Source organism: Salminus brasiliensis, chromosome 17, assembly GCF_030463535.1.
Source record: "Salminus brasiliensis chromosome 17, fSalBra1.hap2, whole genome shotgun sequence".
NCBI lineage: Eukaryota > Metazoa > Chordata > Actinopteri > Characiformes > Bryconidae > Salminus > Salminus brasiliensis.
In genome coordinates this window covers 28,647,397-28,667,929 of record NC_132894.1, presented here as the reverse complement: position 1 = coordinate 28,667,929, position 20,533 = coordinate 28,647,397, and the positions used below count along the sequence as shown (strand labels likewise).

General features: G+C 40.4%; 1 protein-coding gene across 1 annotated transcript; it reads left to right on the top strand.

The window, feature by feature from the left end:
* Positions 1–454: 454 nt before the first annotated feature.
* Positions 455–19,529, top strand: parvab (parvin, alpha b). The gene is made up of 13 exons (XM_072660103.1): positions 455–660; positions 7,207–7,296; positions 7,393–7,463; positions 8,304–8,406; positions 8,518–8,658; positions 8,845–8,960; positions 9,656–9,714; positions 11,217–11,236; positions 12,132–12,193; positions 12,271–12,339; positions 12,654–12,755; positions 13,806–13,878; positions 14,973–19,529. The coding sequence occupies exons 1-13, from the start codon at positions 525–527 to the stop codon at positions 15,047–15,049; spliced, it is 1,119 nt and encodes a 372-aa protein (XP_072516204.1). The 5' UTR covers positions 455–524; the 3' UTR covers positions 15,050–19,529.
* The last annotated feature ends 1,004 nt before the right edge of the window (positions 19,530–20,533 follow it).

The following is a 20,533-nucleotide window of genomic DNA, read 5'->3' as shown; positions in this document are numbered from 1 at the left end:
GAAGTAGCTCAGCTTCAGAAGAAGTAAATCTGGAAAGCCCAACATTTCATTTCGTTAAAATGTGGCTTGAGTAACTGAGTAAACTGACCTATACTAGCTACCACCTGATACTGTAAATGATTTAGTCTTTAATTTGAGAGTATTTTACTGTAAATACTGTTTATTGGAGACGTGCTCCGGGTGGTAGATAGAAGAGTTCAGGCGGCAGGGTCACAGTTAAGATTAGCAACAATGCTAACTAGCTAACTAGCTAAACAATCACCGTCAACCCATTTCTCTACCGCATTACTTCCGTCAAGAATATGGAGAAATAAACAACACATAAACACAGACTACCACCATTTACCCTGAGCACTGTGCTCAGGCGTTTCCCCCGTGTGGTTTATTTCTCCAGTACAAAAGGGTGGGACTTGGACCGGGAATGCCGCTGGGAGGCGGACAGAAATACTCGGCATTCCGCTGCGCTTTTCTACCGAGAGCAGGAAAAACTTGCGGAGTGAGCCGTTAGCAGCAGCCCCACGGACATGGCCTCTTCTCCTCAGAAATCGCCTTCTTCTCCCAAACCCCCGACCCCAAAGTCGCCACCGTCCAGGAAGAAGGATGACTCTTTTCTCGGCAAACTTGGAGGAACTTTGGCGAGACGGAAAAAGGCGAAAGAAGGTGTGAGCGGACCCTGGCTTAGTAGGCCGTTATTCCTCTCAGCAGGACAGTTAACTAGTCAAGCTATCCAGCACTAGCGCTGACCAGGTTTAGGGGGGTTTGTAGAGCACGGAGGCTAAAATGAGACATAAACTCGGCTTTGCAAGAATAGTGGAGCTTATTTTAACACGTCCTTCAGTCTACAGCACTGTAGGGTGTTGAAGTAGTCCACAATAGTGCCATCATTTCTATTAAATATTGCAGTTGTGGCAGTTCTGTAACTTGCATAGTGTCATATTCACCTAATCACATTGCCTAAAGTCGTGTATTAGAGCTTGTAAAACAACATAACAAGCTAAAGTTATTGGTAAAAGTATTCAGATTGTCTTGTTTTATTTATTTATTTATTTATAATGGCTAGTAGTTGAAATATTGTGAGCTGGTTAGAAGAACTGCTCCCAGATCTCTCATTGATGCCCCCAGCAATCACCCAGATTTGCTTAGATTCACCTGTAGCCCACCTGACTGAATGAAGCACTGGTTTTAACTATAATAATAACTACAATATGAATTAATATGGGGTTTTCTTAAGAAAATATGGCTAAACAAACACATTGACATACATCCAATTAACCCTGAACTCCTAAAAAATGCCCCATATTTTTCTTGTATTTTATTTACATTGCATTTCTCTGAGGTCCACTTTTGACATTTTTGCTTTGTGTTTATGTAGCTACCAAAAAGAATCAATATTAATATAAATCAATCAATTAAATATGTAAACAGGCTAATTTTATCACTGTGCCATTAAGGGTTATGTATGCATTCTCTGTTCTGATTGGCTGTCCTATGCGCTATTCAAAAACCTGTATGAACTTATCGAACTTATAGAAATTATCCTTATTATTCAGACGTCGAGTTGGTAATACTGTATTAATGAAAGAAGAGCCCATGAGCAGCCCATAAACTAAATAAAAAGATTTTTAACTACTGATAGTGATAATTGTTTGGTACGTAGATCAGCCAAAACTTTAAAACATTTTAAAAAATGATGCAAAATGTAAAGTAATGACCATGTTATAACAGTATAAACAGAGGTTCAATTATTTTTAGGTTGGGGGACTGTGAGGGCCCTTCAAAACCTTCAGATTACACCTCTTGAAGTAGTCCATTGTGGATTTTTAGGAGGATGTTTTATATGCGTAATGCTCTTTTCATCTTTAGATTTTTTTTAATGTGATGTTTGCTTCCAAAATTTGCATAGACTCTGAATTTACATAGAATCTGTTCTTCCCTCTAACAGTAAAATATTCCCTGTGCCACTGGCTGCAGCCCAAGCCCAAGGCCTGCTCAGTATACCCCAATGCTTAACAGTTGGAATGGTGTTCTTTTCATGATATTATGTAGTAATTTTTCTCCAGACGTACCTTTTGCACACTCTGACCAAAGAGGTCATCATTTTAACTTCATCAGTAAAAGGTTTTCTTTTGAAAACATCTGACGCTGAATGCTGTGGTGAAGACACAGGAAAGCTTTCCTTCTGATGACTCTTTCAATAGTGGACCACCACTCCAAAGTCCTAAAGGTCTTTCGCAGCATGTTTTTTTATTTGTCTTTAAAATCTTCCCACAAGCAGTCACCTTGAACCTTCAGAGGTAGTGCAAATAGAAGTCTTCAGTTTAAGTATACTCAAATATTCATGATGCGCACTGGTCAGAACTGGTCAGTTTTTGAGTGTGGACACTATTGTCCCACAATGCAAGACCAAACAGAAAGCGAGGACCTATTCACTCACGTCAGGGAAAAAAAGAAAAAAATGGCAGATAGTGATTCAAGTGCCGGAGAACTTGCAGTGATCTATGTTGGCATAGTGATGCTTCCTCACTCCCTGTTAGTACAAAATGGATCAGATATGTATTACCTGGTCTTTTCTAATGATGTGGACAAGCCATTGCTCTAACAAGCTAAAACAAGAGCTGTGTCCAGAATTTTGCCCCAATCACTACCCTCTACATGCACAAGTCTAGATCACTATATAGAGCATTATAATGGGGAATGAAACTCGACAAAGCAGTGAGCGTTTTTACGTGTGTGAGCTTATGATGAACAGTCTGAACGTCGGTCTTCCTTACAGAAGCTGCTTGAGAATCTTCAAAACATACAATGCAATGAATTATGGGTATTCTGTGTGCTGTAATGTACACCGTTTGTGGTGCATTTTGGGATTCTTATAGTACACTGCAGACCCCCAAATTAGTCCACGATATGTGCACTATGTAGTGAATAGGGCACAGTTTACTGAGAGACCAAACCACCTAAAATCAAAAAACTAAACTTTGCTTAAAATGTCTAAAAGAGTCATCCATCTTTATCTTTAACCTCAAGTGTTTTGGAGATCAGGTCACTTTCTACTCCCATAACTTTGCACACTAACAGACCCTTTAACTAGGGGTTGCCCAAATCTTGCTGTATAGGATGTATAGGAATCCGCAAACACAAATGTGCAAGTGCCAGACTTCCTAGAGGTAGGAGTATTAGGCCACCATAACTTGTATATATATGTTTTCCAATAACAATAGATTGTACTACTAACCTACAAGTCACTGAATATAAGCTGTGTCTTACACACTGTATTTATTCAACACCCGCCCCTCTCTTTAATCTGGTTGACATGGCTTTAACCTGACCCATTCATGAAGCTGTAATCAAAGCCCTTGTAGGTCCATCCAGTGCACTTTTCACTCCTTCAGGCGATGTAGGAGTCACCCATGCAAGTGTTTACAAAAAGCTCCAAGGCCGTGCTTTAACCTTATATGGGAAAGTGCTGGCCGCTGCCTCCCAATGAATCATAGGAGACCATTACCGTTAGGTCTGGATTTGCTACTGAATTGAACAGCACTGTAGGCTGTAGTCTTTTAATCTAAACGGCAGAGCTGTGGGCTAACTGTGATCATGTTGGTCACGTAATATGTAAGTAAATAAGTAGTGTAAAGAGTGCTCTTTTGTAATTGGCCATCTGTAGTTCCCTTCAACTAAAAACAAATGAATCTTGAACGGAGTAGTGCTTTTCAATGGAAAGCTGTGTTCTTTCTTTTCCGCTCTCTGCGTACAGCTGCGCCCTAGCCACTCAAGCCTGGGCCTCGGAGGTGAACACAAATTACTTGTTTTTATTTGATTCCATTGAGAGCCTCTTTGGGCCCATAAGGCAGAAGTATATTTAGTTAGGAATGTTGAGACATGCAGAATCTATTAGAGAGCGACGGATAGAGAGGCAGGCTTGAGACGAGCAGGCGAGTTCACTGAGAGAAAGAGAGACAGAGAGAGTGATCTGCGGACAGCACAGGCTTATGTCTTAATTTTCGGACAGTCTTAGATATGCTATGGCCACACGTATTTTGCCTATAGGGTCCTTGGCTTTTGCTGGCTCTCAGCTGAGCGTGCTGCAGACTGGCGTAATGGGAGAGCTGATTAAAAACAGGATGTTGATGTCTCCAGGGATGGCGGCTTTGACTTCTGCAGGGTTTTTTTCACAGGCATGTGCAGAAGCTCGGCTCTAGTGATTGGCTCACACTGGCGGAGATGCATGGCACATAGAACAGGAGCGGCTATCGGCTGACAGTGACTCGCTGCGTGCCGGTTTGCGCTGAGCCACGCAGGGTTAAGTGAGAGATGAGGACATCGCAGAGTAGCACTGTGCAGTAAAATCAGTAAGTGTTCAGCACATTTAAAGCCATTTACAAAGGTTAGAGACTGCTGTGCTGAACGGTCAGGACTGGATAAGTCTTACTGCAAGATAGGGTTGTTCAGATACCAATATTTTGATTTCGATGTAATATTGATATTTCGAAGTGCATGAGCACTGGATGATCAGCAAATACTTAATGGATCGAACTCGAAATTTTGGAAGTTCAATTACCCAATCACTGTGCACGTCCCCTATCACTAGCAATACCCCCAACACTAGGAGGGTGAAAACTAGCACGTCTTCACATGTCTGAATCCAGCCGCAGCCTCTGTTTAGGAAACTGCCACTAATGACTAACAGTCGCCTGTGCTGACCAGCATCATACTAGGAGTGATGTGGGGAGGAAGTGCTATCAATCCACCCCTGAGAGAACATGGCCAATTGCGCTCTCTCGGACCCCGGCTGCTGATGGCAAGCAGCATGACCCAGGATTTGAACCAGTGATCCACAGTTCATAATGGCAGTGCTGTTTTACTTAATTCAGTCCCTTTTTGAACCCTTTCTCAAGTACAGTCCCACAGGTTTCCAAGGCTTGTTCCTGGTTAATATGGTCCCACCCATATGATTCAAACCTTTGCTGTAGAATGTAGGGCTGCCTCTAATGACTACTTTTTGATTGTTTGACCTGTCGACTATTTTATCGATTAGTCAAATAATTTAAACTGTTTTATTTCCGCCAGAAAGTCAAAGTGGGCATTTCAGTGTGCCTTTTATTTTGTCAACAACTAGCTGGATGTTGTCATATAGTGTAAAAATCTTTTACACTATATTGAAGAACCTTTGAAGAACCTTTGGAGGTTCTTCAATTTGACAATGTGGAGGAACCTCCTAAGGTGATTTGAGGAACCGTCATGTAACTTTTTAGAAGAAAAAGGTTCCTTTAGAGGTTCCTCCACAGTTTCAAATTGAAGAACCCCTAAAAGATCCTCAAGGATATTATACTTTTAAGGGTAGTTTCTATTTATACCCCTTATATGTGTGATCTACTGTATTTATGGCATTCCCTACACAAGTAAGTGTACTTAATATAATGGCATAAATAAAATAAATAGATAAGGTACATCAGTCAAATGAAGAAGCTCTTATTCTCTCATTTTAGTGGAAATTCTAGGGTAGCAGGCAGACATGTGTGTAATGAGTGCATTTTGCAATGTTCCCACCTAAGGGTTACTAAACATGATTAGACAACTTAGACACTTAGGTTGGTTTTATTATTTCTGGCGATTATGTTTCCCTACCTGCATGTGTTTCTGCATCCTGTCAATTTGTATTTTTTCATAGCTCATATGTGTTCAATGTCTTTAAATGTGCAGATACTCAACTAGTAAATGCTGTTCTTTCAAGCTTAGTATATCTTATTTGGGACAAGATATAAACAAGTACAACCTATAAAAAGTGGAACACTATAAATATTAGGGATTATAGCCACCTATTGAGTATTTCGTTCTGAGTTGTAGTAGTAAACATCAGATCTCACTACATGAGCTGAATGTGGACCAAAATGCATTATGAGTGGCGTTACTGAGCAACAGCCAGCAGAACAAACTGGAGCCGACGACGTTTGCTCACGAAAGTCAGTGATAGTTACGCAGCACAACGCAATTTCACATATTTTTCCATGTAGTTTGTTATTGGAAGGCTGATGTTTCTAAGCAATATGACGATCAAAGATCAAAGAATTCAGTTTGTCTGTTTTGGTCACAGCCTTTGGTTTACAATGGAAGATGCTAAGCTAATTTAGCTAACAAGCAACAGGGTTGGCCTGTCCCCAAGATCTTCTCCATGAGTACATGCCCAAATCTTTTAATTTATTTGCTCCAAATGTCGATCGAAATGCTACATAAACGAGATTAATACACAGTTATTTAGTAAAAGGGCATAGTTGGACGTAATTGGAACATATTGGATATTTGGGTGCATTTAGGGCGGGTTGGAAGATGAGAGATGATGACAGGACATGTCTAGTATTTGTTAGCAGCGTTACACTAGGTCCCATTCTCATCAAAGAATCTGGGGTGAGTGATAAATCATGCTCATTTGTTTTAAACTGGTCTGCCCATTTAATAAAATATTGCAAATATTGAAAATAAATGTGCTGAGAACATCATGCTTGACATGTATGACTTTATCAACATCAAGCTTGGCACATATGGCTACAGAAGACTATCATATACAGTATATGCCCCTGCCACATTCGTATATTATATATTATGCCTTTTTTATGTCTTTTGGTACCAAAACATTTCCAGTGACTATTTATGATGCATGTAGTCATACCAAATTGAATCACTGCATGGTCACGTTATACCTTTGGTTAGATCGTGAGTAACTGTTGAGCGACTTGACGTGCAAAACTTTCCAAACCATGAAGTGCTTTCACTTTGTGTTCAGTCCCCTGCGGTACTGAATATGGTAAGATGTGTATCGATTGGAAGGCCCATTGAAGGGCTGAGTTGTAGCTCTAGCTCTTGTTAACCCAGACGTGTTCAGGCCTGAATGCATAGCATTAGATGTGGCACTCTGAGCAGCCTCCCTCTGCTAAAACCAATACCACATAACTGACCACTAATGATGAGAGGCACAGCCTAGTGCAGAATGTACTGGTGCTACTGTGTGTCTTCTCTATTAGCTGTGCCTGTTATAATAAAACATAGAGGAACAGCATAGTATAATAATTGATTGAACATGTTGAGAAACCGGTGGAAGTAAATCAAGGTTAAAGAAGAGCCAACGATGTGTGTATTGTAATGTTGTATGTTACAGTCATATAGCGAGGACAGCCAACCCCAGAGGAAAATAACATTTATTGATGTTCTTTGCAGTTTCTGAGCTCCAAGAAGAGGGCATGAATGCAATCAACTTGCCCCTGAGCCCCACCCCATTTGAGCTGGATCCTGAGGACACCATGCTGGGTAAAATTTCACACGGCCAGAGTCAAAGTCTCAATTTTCAACCACCACATTCTCCAGCTTGCTTTAAAACACTGTATGCACGCTTTGTCCTTTAAGAGGAGAATGAAGTCCGCACCATGGTTGATCCCAACTCCAGAAATGATCCCAAATTGCAAGAACTGATGAAGGTATGTTGGCCTCACTGGAGATTGTGAGCTTCATTACTGTCTCACATGCCGATTATTTTCTTAACAATGTAACAATACAAAATATTGTTTCCTATCATGTTATATGGACAAAAGTCATGGGACACCTACTATATGGAGTTGGTTCCCCTTTGCAGGTCTAACAGCAGGTGTAAAGCTCTGCAGTTATTGAGTCAGCAAAGTGTTGATGACTTTTATGCGGAGCTCAGCACTCGCCAACCCTAGCTCTGTAACTTTACATGGTCTGCCACTGCACAACTGAGTTGCTGTGGTTCTTAAATGCTTCCATTTCTTCAATAATAGCGCTCACAGTTGATGGTGGAATGTCTAGGAGGGAAGACATTTCACCAACTGACTTGTTGCAACAGTGGCATCCTATTACAGAACCACTGTGAAATTCACTGAGCTTTTAAGAGTGCTAATGTTTATAAAGGTAGTCTGCATGGCTAGTTGCTTGATTTTATACACCAGAAGACAAAATGAAACACCTGAGACAGAATGAAACACCTAAATTCAATGATTAAAAGATATGTCCCAATAATACTGTCCATATAGTGTACTTTTATAATGAATTTATTCTCAAATAAATATTACATGCATACATTGACATATTAACAATATTAAGGCCCACTATCAGGCACTCCTTTTTTGCTGTATTGGAAAAGGCATTGTGAATCCATTGTACTCCATCTGATCATCAGTTGTAAATTATGTATCGCATAAACACATATAACTGTGTCATAACTGAGAATAAAAAGCTAAACTGAGTGACAGGGATGCTGTCAAGGTGGAATTTGCTGTTCATCATTACCTCTGATGCAGGTACTCATCGACTGGATCAATGATGTTTTGGTCGGAGAGCGAATCATTGTCAAAGATCTAGCTGAAGATCTTTATGATGGACAGGTCCTTCAAAAGCTCTTTGGTAAGACACTACTTTAAGGCCTCAAAATGTTTAGAATCCTGTGGATGTCTGTTGTTTTCACCATCGCTTTCATCTAAACAAGGAGGCTGTCATTTTCTTATTGGTTTTTAGAGAAACTGGAAGGGGAGAAACTCAATGTTGCTGAGGTTACACAGTCTGAGATCGCCCAGAAGCAGAAGCTTCAGACAGTCCTGGAAAAGATCAATGACACCCTTAAAGTGTCCTCCAGGAACATCAAATGGAACATCGACTGTAAATAGCTCCAGAATCCTTGTGGTTATCCGGTTGGAATGTGTTTAGTCAGTAGATTTCTGTTCAGCTGAGTGTTCAATACCAGCAATAGGTTTTTAGAAACTGATGTTTGCTCTATTTCGTCATAGTTTAGACCACAGTCTTGTAACACTGTCTTGATCTTGACCTCTACTGTCTCTTCCTCAGCGGTCCATGCTAAGAGCATTGTAGCTATACTGCACTTGCTGGTGGCCCTGTCTCAACATTTCCGAGCTCCCATCCGTCTTCCAGACCACGTGTCCATACAAGTAGTTGTGGTCCAGGTACTCATTTTTTCCATTTCCATTTTTCATGTTTGATCTGTTAAAGATGTACAGTATCTTACTACCATGTGGGTTTGTTATAGGTTTTAACCCTCTGGAGATTTTTCTTCTTAAATGGACCTTTACAGGCACTGTAAAGGTAGTGAAGAGATGCTCATAAACCTGATAAATTTAAGTCAGAAAAAAACAGCTTTTCTCATGTGGTTGAATTGTTTTGGTGCTTAAAATGGATTTACCAGAGTCTTAGATTCACAAAAGTAGTGGAATGTCTAAATAAAATAGTTTATAAATGGCTTGTTACTGAGTGTCCATTGGACAGTTTCACCCAAAATCATAGACAGATTCACAAATCTAGCAATTACAGATGAAAGGCACACAAATCCACCAGTAAGTCACAGCAAGTGGCAGAGACGAGAATCCTGACCCGTCTTCACAGCCTCGTAACCCCCCAATGGGAGTAAAGGATGATCTGGCAATGAGATGCAATCGAAAGGGTGGGCTCTACAGATTCAGGAAATGTTTGAACCAAATTTCTGTGCTGTATTATTGCAAATATATAAATACAAATATCAAGAAACATCGAACTTGAGGCCTCAGCACATTTGTAGACTCCAGGGTTAAGGAAAAACAAATGTTTTTTTTGTGGCTTTTCTGTGGTCCGTTATTCCTTCTTACTTGCTCTGTCTTTCCAACAGAAACGTGAGGGCATACTGCAGTCTCGGCAAGTCCAGGAGGAAATTACTGGCAACACAGAGTATGTCATCACTGTTGTACTTTCTCTGTCAGTAACTGGACACATCTGTGCAACAGAAACTGGATCTGCTAATATCTTCCAAAGAACTGAATTAGATTTTCTAAGGGGAAAAAAGAAAAAGATGCTCAACATATAGTCACTGTCACGCAAAAATCTTGTATCTCCAAAATGACATCTTTACAGGAAAATGAAAGGTTATTAACTTTCAATGCAATTCAGTCACTTTTAGTGGTAAAAGATTTTATTTCAAGCTATTCTACTGGTCCATTTATCATAAAATAATACGCAATGTACAGAACAAATGCCAGGTTCAAAATGTGCCAAAAATGAAAATGGCTAAAATGGCAATATTAACTTTGGGTGACAGCAATGATATATAGTTCTATACGTCCATTAAAAACCCTGTTATTTTACCTCAGAATGAAATATGCTGATTTTCCTTTTGATGGAAGGCTTGTTAAAAAAATTATGATGAGCTGTGTTCTGATTGGTTTATACATGTCACCTCAACAGCATAAAGTAAACACATAGCTGGGGGGGCAAGTCTGTTTTAATGCCTATGGCATAAAAACTCCTGTTTGTGTATTGTGTAGGTGTCCCCATACTTTTGTCCATATAGTGTTTGTTTTAGCTAGTCTTTTAAACTGTCATGTTTAACATTTCTGAGGTTTGTAATGGTAGCTAAGCTCAGAAAAAGATGGAAAATCAATGAATCTGGTCTTTGGAACCTGAGCACCATGTTCTTCCATGGACAAAAAAGTATAGCAATACGTTACTCAGATAAATGGTTATAGTTATGTTTTGGAAAGGGTGGAAAATCAGTCACCGTGGTTGTTGGACCTTCTTAGTGTCTCCGGAGTTGAAAAGTGAGAAATGCGCAGTGACATGCCAGACCCTGGGGATGGAGAGGGGGAGGTTTGGATGGTGTAGAGCTGGATCCTCATGCTGATGAGCAGCTTTGCGGTGAGATGAGCTCGAACAGCACCGTGGCTATGCTCCTGCCAGCTCTCCACTGCTGCCCAGCCCAGCCCAGCCCTGCTCTGATTAATAGCGCTCCAGTGGGCGCAAATCACCTCCCCAGATAAGGCAGAGCGCGGGGCTTTTGGCTGCTGAGGGGCGCACGGGCAGCAGCTGCCCAGGCATGCCTCTGCCGGGGCAGATTTGAGCGTGAAGACGAGGCGCTGGTGGGCAGATGTCCACCAGGCCAGCGTCCTAAAACTCAACTACGTTTGAACGGTTCGTGGCCGGGAGCACAGCATGGGCACAGCCCTCTCCCCTGCTAATCTTTTTGTTTGCCTTTCAGTCAGTTCTCCTTTGAATACACCCTCTGCATTAATGCTTTAAACCACAAGGGCTTGTATGTGGACGCTGCTTTAGTTTGTCACTCTTATATATAGTAGTTTCAAAGTAATTGAATAATAAGTCTAGTTTAATAAAGACTAAGATTTAAAGATTATTAGTGAATAATTGGCCAATAATTTTTTTTTTTGCTTGTCTTACAGGGCACTTTCCGGAAGGCATGGTTTGTATCTCATATATTCTCAATTGTAATAAAGCATAACTAAATTAAAAGTCAATATAAAAGCTATCAAAAATCAATCTTACACTGTTTTACCCCAAATGTAGTTACTGAGCAAAGCAAAAAAAATTGCGTGTTTATGGTGGTAGTAACTTCAGGCTCCTGCAGATGGCGATACGCCTTCATATGGGTCTACCAGCAGTGGCACAAATCCCAGTCTACAGGAAATTCTCATCAGAATTGTGGTCCAAAAGACGACACTGACTCCGCAGGCAGGTTCCATGGCCTGTGAATAAAAATGCAGTTCACCAAAAAGTGTTCTTTCAGAAATTGGTGGTGAAGGACTTACGCTTACTTCTAGAAGCAGTTCTTTCCTGGAGGCAAAGCGTTTTTTTATTCACAAGCCATGAAACATGCAGACGGTCCATAAATCTATGAATTCTGTCGCACAGCCCGCTTGTATTTATAGTCAGGCATTTATCATCCTTGTGCAATGCCATCTACAGGAGGCGGAAGTTACTACCACCTTAAACACACAAAGTGACTAATTTGTGTCTGGGGAGCTGATTTGGTGTCACACTTCATTACTTTATTTATTTATGTTTTTAAATAAATATTTATTTGTTTATTTATTTATTTTCTAATCAAAAGATCCATTCTGTTTCCCAACACATTTAACAGAAACTAACACAGAAGTCTCTAAATATAATATCATATAGATGTTTTTGTTGTGTGTGTGCTTTTTGTTTTTCCCCACTGTACCAGACTTGTACCGAACCATGAGGACTTTTGTGTACCATTACATTCCTCCTTCTGTCTAATTTTATTGATATATTGCCAAACAACTGCTTTACCAAGTTTTGTGTACATAATAAAAGTCTTCTTCCTTCTCACACAGAGCGTGATGCGTTTGACACCTTGTTTGACCATGCACCAGACAAGCTGAACGTGGTTAAAAAGGTAGGTGCACCTCTTTCTTTCGACTTCACTATAGGACAGAATGGACATCTGAAACTATGCCTCTATCTCTCTTGTAGACTCTGATCACATTTGTGAACAAGCACTTAAACAAGTTGAACCTGGAGGTGTCTGAGCTTGATACGCAGGTAAACATTATTATAATTATAAACATTATTATAATTATTTATAAGTATAATTAGACCTGTTTAATTAGATGTAGTTCAGCATATTGTGAATACAAATCTATGTACTTAGTTTGGGATAGTGTTGAAATGGCGTTTCTTTCAAGAATCTGTCATTGCTGTACATTTAGTCTGTATGTCAGCATATCACAGTAAATATTGTATGTTGTAAAAATCGCCATAGCATATTTATGCCATATTGCCCATTCCTACTTTGAAATGTTAATATACTTTAGAGAATATAAGATGCATTGAAGTACTTATGCTTTCATCATTAGTTTGCTGATGGTGTGTACCTGGTCCTGCTGATGGGACTTCTGGAGGGATATTTTGTTCCTCTCTACAGCTTTTTTCTCACCCCGGAAAATTTTGAACACAAGGTAATACAGTTCATTCAGTGTGTTGTGTTGTTCTGCCTGATATCCAGCATATCACCTCAGTGAATACAGCTATTGTATAGTTTTAAAACGAATGCAGTTACTGAGCAATTTATTAGGAAGGCCTGTACACCGTTTTATTAATGCAGTTATCTAATCATCCAATTATGTGGCAGCATTGCAATGCATAAAATCATACAGAAATGGCCCTCACATCAAAAGCACCTCAGAATGCACAACACATTGAACCCTGTGAACGATGGTCTTCATCAGCAGAAGACCATGTCGGGTTCCACTTCTTTCAGCCAAGATCAGAGAGCTAAAGCTTGTTGATACTGGAAAAATGTATCCTGGTTTGAATCTTGATTGCTGCTGAGGCACACAGAGAGGAGGGTCAGAATTTGACAGCAGCAGCTTCAATCCATGGACCCAACCTGCCTTGTATCAGCAGTCCAGGCTTATAGAGCTAGTGTAAAGGTGTGGAGAATGTTTTTTTGGGCACTATTTGACATTTAGGTATTGTTGCTCACCAAGGCCACAATTTACTCATCCTCCAAGGTTACTTCCAGAATGATAATGCACCATGTCACAAAGCAAAAGTCATCTCAAATTGGTTTTATGATCACGACAAGGAGTTCAGTGTTTTTCAGTGGACTCCCCAGTCACCGGCCAGATCTAAATCCAGTGGAACACCTGTGGAATGTTGAAGAATAGTAGATCCGGACCGCCACATAAACGCTCTTCTGAGACATCTGTAGGAATTACATGATGCAGTCATGTCAACATGGACCAGAATCTGAAAGGAACATCTTGTGGAAACCAAGTAACGAGAACTTGAGATTGCTTTGAGTATACTCAGTATAGTTTAGTGAGTGTATAGTCCATCACTGTATACAGTAGGTTTTGTTTGGAACCAAGGACACACAGCTTCAAAAGGAAACTCAAGACTCTACCTGCAATGTTCTTGGCTCCTCGAAATGCACCTTCTTTTAACTTACTCGCTCTCAATGAGGGTTTCTTTATTATCATGTAATCCTGCATTCCGTGTTATAGGTACACAACGTTTCTTTTTCTTTTGAGCTGATGCAAGATGGAGGCTTGGAAAAACCAAAGCCCAGGCCTGAGGGTGAGTGTCATTTTGTTCATATGATTGCTTACAGCTGTACATTTGTCAAGCACAGCACATTCTTGAGTACTGTAACTGGTTTTAGAAGACTGTGTTTGTTCAGAAATACTAAGCCAAGTGACCTGATTACAAACTGCTAAAGTTTATTCTAGTTAGTGATAAGTATTGCCATGTGAATCTACTGAGCGCTTATAGCTTTCCTTAATGCTGCTCTCATGCTTCACTAAATGTGAAGCTAATTACTACAAGAGGGTGCTGTTATTTGGACTTCCACAATTAGCTTTGATGTAAACAGTGATTGCGCCACAGTTGTGCTGCACTTTGTGGAATTGTGAGAATTACAGGGCTTCTATTTACATCAGAGGCCAGAGGTGGAGGGCGTAGACTAAACCCATACTTAAGTAAAAGTATTGTTACGACGATTAAACAATGACGCAACAGATGCAACAGAACAGAATGAAATTAGATAATTACATGTAACAAAGAAATGGGAACTTAAGACAATTTAAATGACTTTCTTCACAAAATTGGGTATGTCATGTGAAATAGTACAAATTGATCAAATTAGACCTACGACCCTGAAAGGGAAGTGTTGGTGTACTGTGTCTATAGCTACATTTCTCACAGCAGGTGAAGTGGCCCATATCCGATTTTCTGCATTGTTTAGGTTGTTCACTGTCTTTTTAAATGTAACTGTTATCCAACGTTTGTCTGAGACAGTTCTATCCTGCTACTGAAAACCTCCCTCACTGTCTGTCATCCATTCTCTCTTCTTTTCAGTGAGTGTCGAGTTAGACTGATGTAAAAGGTGAATGAATTCCGATCTGGCTGTTTAGACTAAGCCGCATTGCCATGTAGCAGCGATGTATCAGATTTCTTTCCTTCTTTTTTCCCCTTTTTTCCCTAATTGGTACTGCAAATTAACCCTCCCATTTGTAGTTTCCCCTCAGCACTAACAATGCTCCCCACCTGCTCTTTTACCTGCTGTGTGAACGTAGCCTGTATATTTTCCAGCCAAAGAGCACTTCATCTGCTGAGCTGATACATCTTGCCCTTTTGAACACTGTATCTGTATCTCCTGTGTGTTTCCCTAGACATTGTCAACTGTGACCTGAAGTCCACATTACGGGTCCTCTACAACCTCTTTACCAAGTACAGGAGCGTGGAATGAACGGAAGAAAAGCGCCTCTGCAAAAGACACTATTCCTCTAAATGACCAAAACGCTCATTCACTTTGCAGATGATATCCTTATCAGTATTACATGAGGTTATTTTCAGTTATAGATTCCTGTTTTCTGTGCTTTCCAAAGTCTGCTCGCTATTTATTCATTTATGAGAATATGTGTTTTTTTTATTATTTGTCTTTGTAATACAAAAACTACAGCTATGAAGGAGCAACAGATGTAACAGAACAAATGAAGAAGGAGTAAATAATAATAACCGTGTCCTGTTTGTAATTTGATCACGTCGGTTTGAAATGTATGGCTATACATAATATGTGTCCCTATAAGGGAGCTTATTAGAGGTGCTGTCGCGTCCGCTGTTGAAGTATTTGACACGACGGAAAGAACTTGGAAAGAAATGACTCATTTGATCATGTTTTGCAAAGGAGACGATGAAGGTCAGTTTTTTTTCCCCCTCTATGTATCAAATTTCTGAATGTAGTTCAGTGCTGTAGAAATCAAAGCTTTTGGCGTTCTCTGAAGTAAGCAGACCAAATTAAGTGGTTGGACTTTGCTCATTGTATTGTGGAGGATGAGTGAATGGTTTTCCCACTTATATAAGGCGTCTATAGATTGCAAGTTAACAGAACATGAAATTGGCTTCTTTTAACCCCTCGTCCAAAGGGCAGCTTGAGAATTCCGACCATACGCTGGAGGATTGCTGCTTGTTTGAGAATGTAATGTGGGCATTCTGGAAAAGAAAACCAATTCCCTTGTGCGGTTTAATTTGAAGGTCGCTGCGATCGTTTGTTTCACTGCTGAGGCCTGAATGCGGTCGGCGGGGCCCGCTGGGCCCGGAGAAGAGTGAATTCCTGTCTTTGAGACGGCTCGGGCTCTCCTTATTAACCATTGATCATTTGGCCCAACCATTCCGCGCTTACTTTTTGCTAGGAGGTGGGTGGGTGGGGGTGCCTATGGCTTGCCGGCGTAAATAAATGAATTGATCTCGGCCTCTTAAGTCGCTGACAATAACGGCACAATTGCGCTTAATAACTTTCGTGACAAAGCACCGTTTATTTAACCTAAAAGGCAGAGTGGTGTTTAATTTAACGGCTGGGCTCGGCTGGGCTCGGGTGGCACGTCCCTGATGAAATTTGTGTTTAGTCAAGGCCTGTGCGTCGACTTGAATGGTCCCGTTCGTGGGCAGGGTGTTGTGAAAGGAGAGGGCACATTTGTTCCCGCATGTAATGTCACAGCTCGGCGGCCTACAATTATACCTGACAAGGTTACAATAGAGGCTTCGGGGGATAATTGAAAGTGTGGCTCCGGGGATCTTTTTAGGTCCTCATTGAGCTTGTCCCGTTCCCTTGAAGGAGCACGCACACCCCCCCCCCCCTCCTCCTCCGTCAGCCGCATATTATCTTTAAGTTTTGATTCAAGCAGCTGACAAGTGGAGTGACTTAATTAAGCAGAGTGGTGTGACCGAGAGAAAGGCAGAGAGAAGAGAGAGACGGGCGACGCCTGATGCCAGCACTGCACTCATGAAAGCAAACGTGGACGCCGCTAGCCTGGGCGAATTGCAGGTTTTGTCTGCGTGTTGGTCAGCTTTTTTTGTGGTTTGAAATTGCAGACTTTTATCGCGCTGTGGAACAAAACAGAGCTTCAAATGAGGCGTTTGTGGCCAAAAAAGAAGCAGCGCTGCCTATCGTATTCTTCGGGTGTGCATTAAGAGCCGGTGTTAAATGTGAAATTTGCGCGTTTAGGGCCAGTCGCTGACAATTGCCTTTCGATAAAACCCTTTGTTCTGGCACACTTTCTGCCAGCCCCATTATGACTGGAGCCAGGGGAGATTAAGAGAGGAGTGCAACTTCATCAGAGAGAGCTGCCTTTGACAGAGAGGGTGAAATAACAGCAATGACCACCTGTGTAATCGAGCGCCCGTCGCAAAAGGTGTCCTGAATAGCGACGTTCCCTGCCATTAGCCGCCCGGCCGCAATTACCTTCCCCCCGGCGCTTCCTCCTCAACCGTCCCTTCATGATATCAAACGGGGCTTTGGAGCTTGATCTCCTGCTCTGCTCAGCCTCAACTGCTGTTTACCCGGCCATACAAAAGGGATGGAGGCAGGCCGCCGAAACGGCTGGTAAACGCTCGGCTCGGCACCGGCCGAGTGCCTTATCCGAGCTGATATTGATTTGTGCTAAAGATTCTGGTCATTACGCGTAATTGATTCCTCCATCGTGTACTCTTAGCAGTGTCTTTAGAAGACTATTAACATGCCTTGGGCATTCATTTACACCAGAGAATGCTTTTTCCTGCATTGATTAGAGTGTCCCTCCGGCTATTAAAACATTCAGACATTTTCTATAATGTGTAAGATAAAGGAAGACAAAATGTTGGGATTTTTTTTGTATTTAAGAAAGGAAAGGTTCATATTTCAGTTTATGGCTGGATGCAAATATTTTTGTGACCAGGGCTCCAGCTATGTACAGGGATTGGGTTATTACTAAAGGGTGGGGTGGGTAAAGGCTCTGCAGTCCTAGAGTCAACCATTAGAAAAGCCATGATTGTAAAACTGCTATAACAGTCTGAAGATTGTACTGATCAGTTGGACAACCTAAGAGGTTTTAGCTGCAGGGTAGCTACGCCAGCCAGAAACACTGCACTGTTTTCACTGTGCTCATGTTTGAGGTTGCCAGTAGGGCTGCACAAAGTGTCATTTCAGCATCGTCATTGCATTCTGTCCATGTGCAGTAGTCACATCGCTGGAAGTGCAGTGTCAGGTGCAATGCCAAATTACATCAAACACGTTGTGCTTACAAAAGGAAATTCCACACTGTCCCTAGTACTGGTTATCTACCAGAAGCAGGTTATATCTGCAAAATATCATTCATTTTATTCCATTCTTGGTTACTCATCATACTTAGCATTATTAATATCATGCCATGTTGGATCATTGACTTCTGGTGCAATCTGGTAAAATTTCCTGTATTCTTTAATATTGCAATATATATCACCAAAAAATATATATTGCAATGTCATTTTTCACCCAATATCGTGCAGCCCTAGATGCCAGCTTTGTAATTTTGCCACCAGATATTAGTTAGTTTGAAAATGCAGGGTGGAAGTGATGAATTTTAGAGGTACTTTCTAAATGAACCACAATGCCAAAAAGATTTAATTTGTTGATTTCATACAGTCGAAAAACTTTTAACATACATCATACGTACATTATGAGGAAATACTGATTCTGAAGCTGGCATCCTACAGAGAGATAGGTGTGTACAGTGATAGAACTGGCAAATTTGCAGGTTTGATGACACAGCTCTAATAGCCAGCTCAAGATCATGTCCTGATTGTTCTTAAAACGGTCTTAAATGCATTTTAATGCATCACACTGACATTTGAGTGCACATTTTGGGCTAGTTTCAGCATCTGGTGGGCGGAGTTGAAGAGAAGTTTAGGTTGACATCAGCTCGGCCTGTTCAGTGATAGCCTGGCAGACAAAAACACTGGCGCAGCATGAGGCTTAGCTGAAATCATTTAGTGTTTTATTGTGCTTTAAATAAATATTTTACTTAGACTCAATGACAGTGTTATTATTTGAATTATTTTAGAAATGCATCTAATTTCTTCTTCTTCCCTATTCTCCCTCTGAATGGCCTGCTTATGATATTACAGAGACAACAGCAGTGCAGCGTGATCTCTTTCTCTTTGTCTACTGATGTTTCTGACAGTTCAGAGCTTTATTGAGTAAAAATGAACTAAAATCTGTGCTGTTATTTTTAGAATAAAGGCGTAGATCACAGACCGAAAACAGGCGACCTGCCTCAGCTGAACCTAAACTAACGCGTGCCAAATGTGCATGTCGATAGGCGGCACAGCCACTGTATGACCGTTATTAGACACAACATGCAGTCATGTTATTGAGCAAGTTATTGATTATTATTTTATTAAGTTATTAATAAACTTAACACAAGTAGTTTTAGGTAGGGTGACCATATGTCCTGTTTTTCCAGGACATGTCCTCGTGTAGGGACCTAAAAAAGTCTTGAACTTTAGGTATTATGTTGATTTTATTTGATCCATCTTTTTTTTTTTAAGACACAGCTATGTGTCTTAGTCCATTCCCAATGCTTTATGTGATATGTCTATAAAGTCATTGATAATATGTTGTGACATACCATTTCTACAGTTACATGCAGTGACTGTCACAGAAGATCTGCTCAGTGAAGACACTATTTTGAAGCAATCACTTGCCTTGCCTTGCCTTTGTGCCATGTTTAACACGCCTTTGCCACTAATGTAATCTGCTCTAGCATCTGGCCGTAATCTCATTTAAAGGGCCGGTTACGCCAAAGTCTGTTTTTTTTTTTTTTGCTATAAGATACCTTTTGCCAGGCTCTGATTATGGGACTGGTAACTGAATTTGAGTCTATGTGATGCACATCTGATCTCTCAAAAATAAAAAACAAACGATTGGAGTAAGATTGCTGTTGCAAAAGACATCTGTTTGTTGAAGAGTACCGTGATATCAGAGTGATCATGAGTTCTTTTAAAAACTCAGTAGGAGGGGGCAGATGGTGCGCAAAAGTGCCTTATGTGTGTGTGTGTGTGTGTGTGTGTGTGTGTGAAAGTAATGTACACTGAAAAAAAAGGGCTTGATTTAATTGCATACTTTGGTTTCAGATGAAAACCATATTTCACATGAACAGTTTTGTCCCTAATTTACTTACATTTGGCAACAGTGGTGTAACTAGTGGAGATGGAGGGATGGAGGGGTGTTGCATTGGGCCAAGTGGCACTGGTTTCTACAGTCTTATCAATAATTCACACACTCCTGTTAAAATGACATGTATTGTTGATTTTTGAATGTAAGATAAGTGACTAAATCCTCTACAGAAAAAATAGATATTAGTGCTGTTCCACAAAACCTTGTAACTCCATTTATGCTATTTTTCTTCTTTACATAATTGGATGGACCAATAAAAATGCTCCAACATTTATAAAATAAAAAATAATGTTACATTGACTTTGAATTCAATTGACTTGTTGAATTTTAAAGCACAATTTGTATTTATTTGCTGAATTGATTTGATTTAATATGTTGAATGAAAAAAAAGTACAGCATTTAATTATGGTACAATATTTAATGGAGCATAACTTACATTGTCTTCTATAAAAAAAATCATTTGGGCATTTTGGTGATTATGTGCTGTTTTACAGCACAGTTTGTATTTATTTGGTGAATTTAATTAAGTAGAGGAAAAAATGGCATATAAAATGTACCATAACCTTTGCATATTTATGTGTTAGATTACACAAATAGTGAGTTCTTGGTAAACTACGCAGTATTCTTATTTAGCCAGTGGCATGTTGCACAGCTAAATGTGGAAAACTTACTGCAATCTAACTTGACTTGGTAACTCACTAAGTGTAACTGAAACATTTAGGTTAATGTTTGATGGTCGATGAGGGTGGCTGAGGTTGCATA

Bases quoted from the DNA above. Each gene is read 5' to 3' on its own strand.
- parvab (XM_072660103.1), top strand. From the start codon at position 525: ATGGCCTCTTCTCCTCAGAAATCGCCTTCTTCTCCCAAACCCCCGACC. The intron at 7,297-7,392 runs GTAAAATTTCAC...TTGTCCTTTAAG, and splicing joins TCCTGAGGACACCATGCTGG to AGGAGAATGAAGTCCGCACC. The intron at 11,237-12,131 runs GTTTGTATCTCA...CTTCTCACACAG, and splicing joins GGCACTTTCCGGAAGGCATG to AGCGTGATGCGTTTGACACC.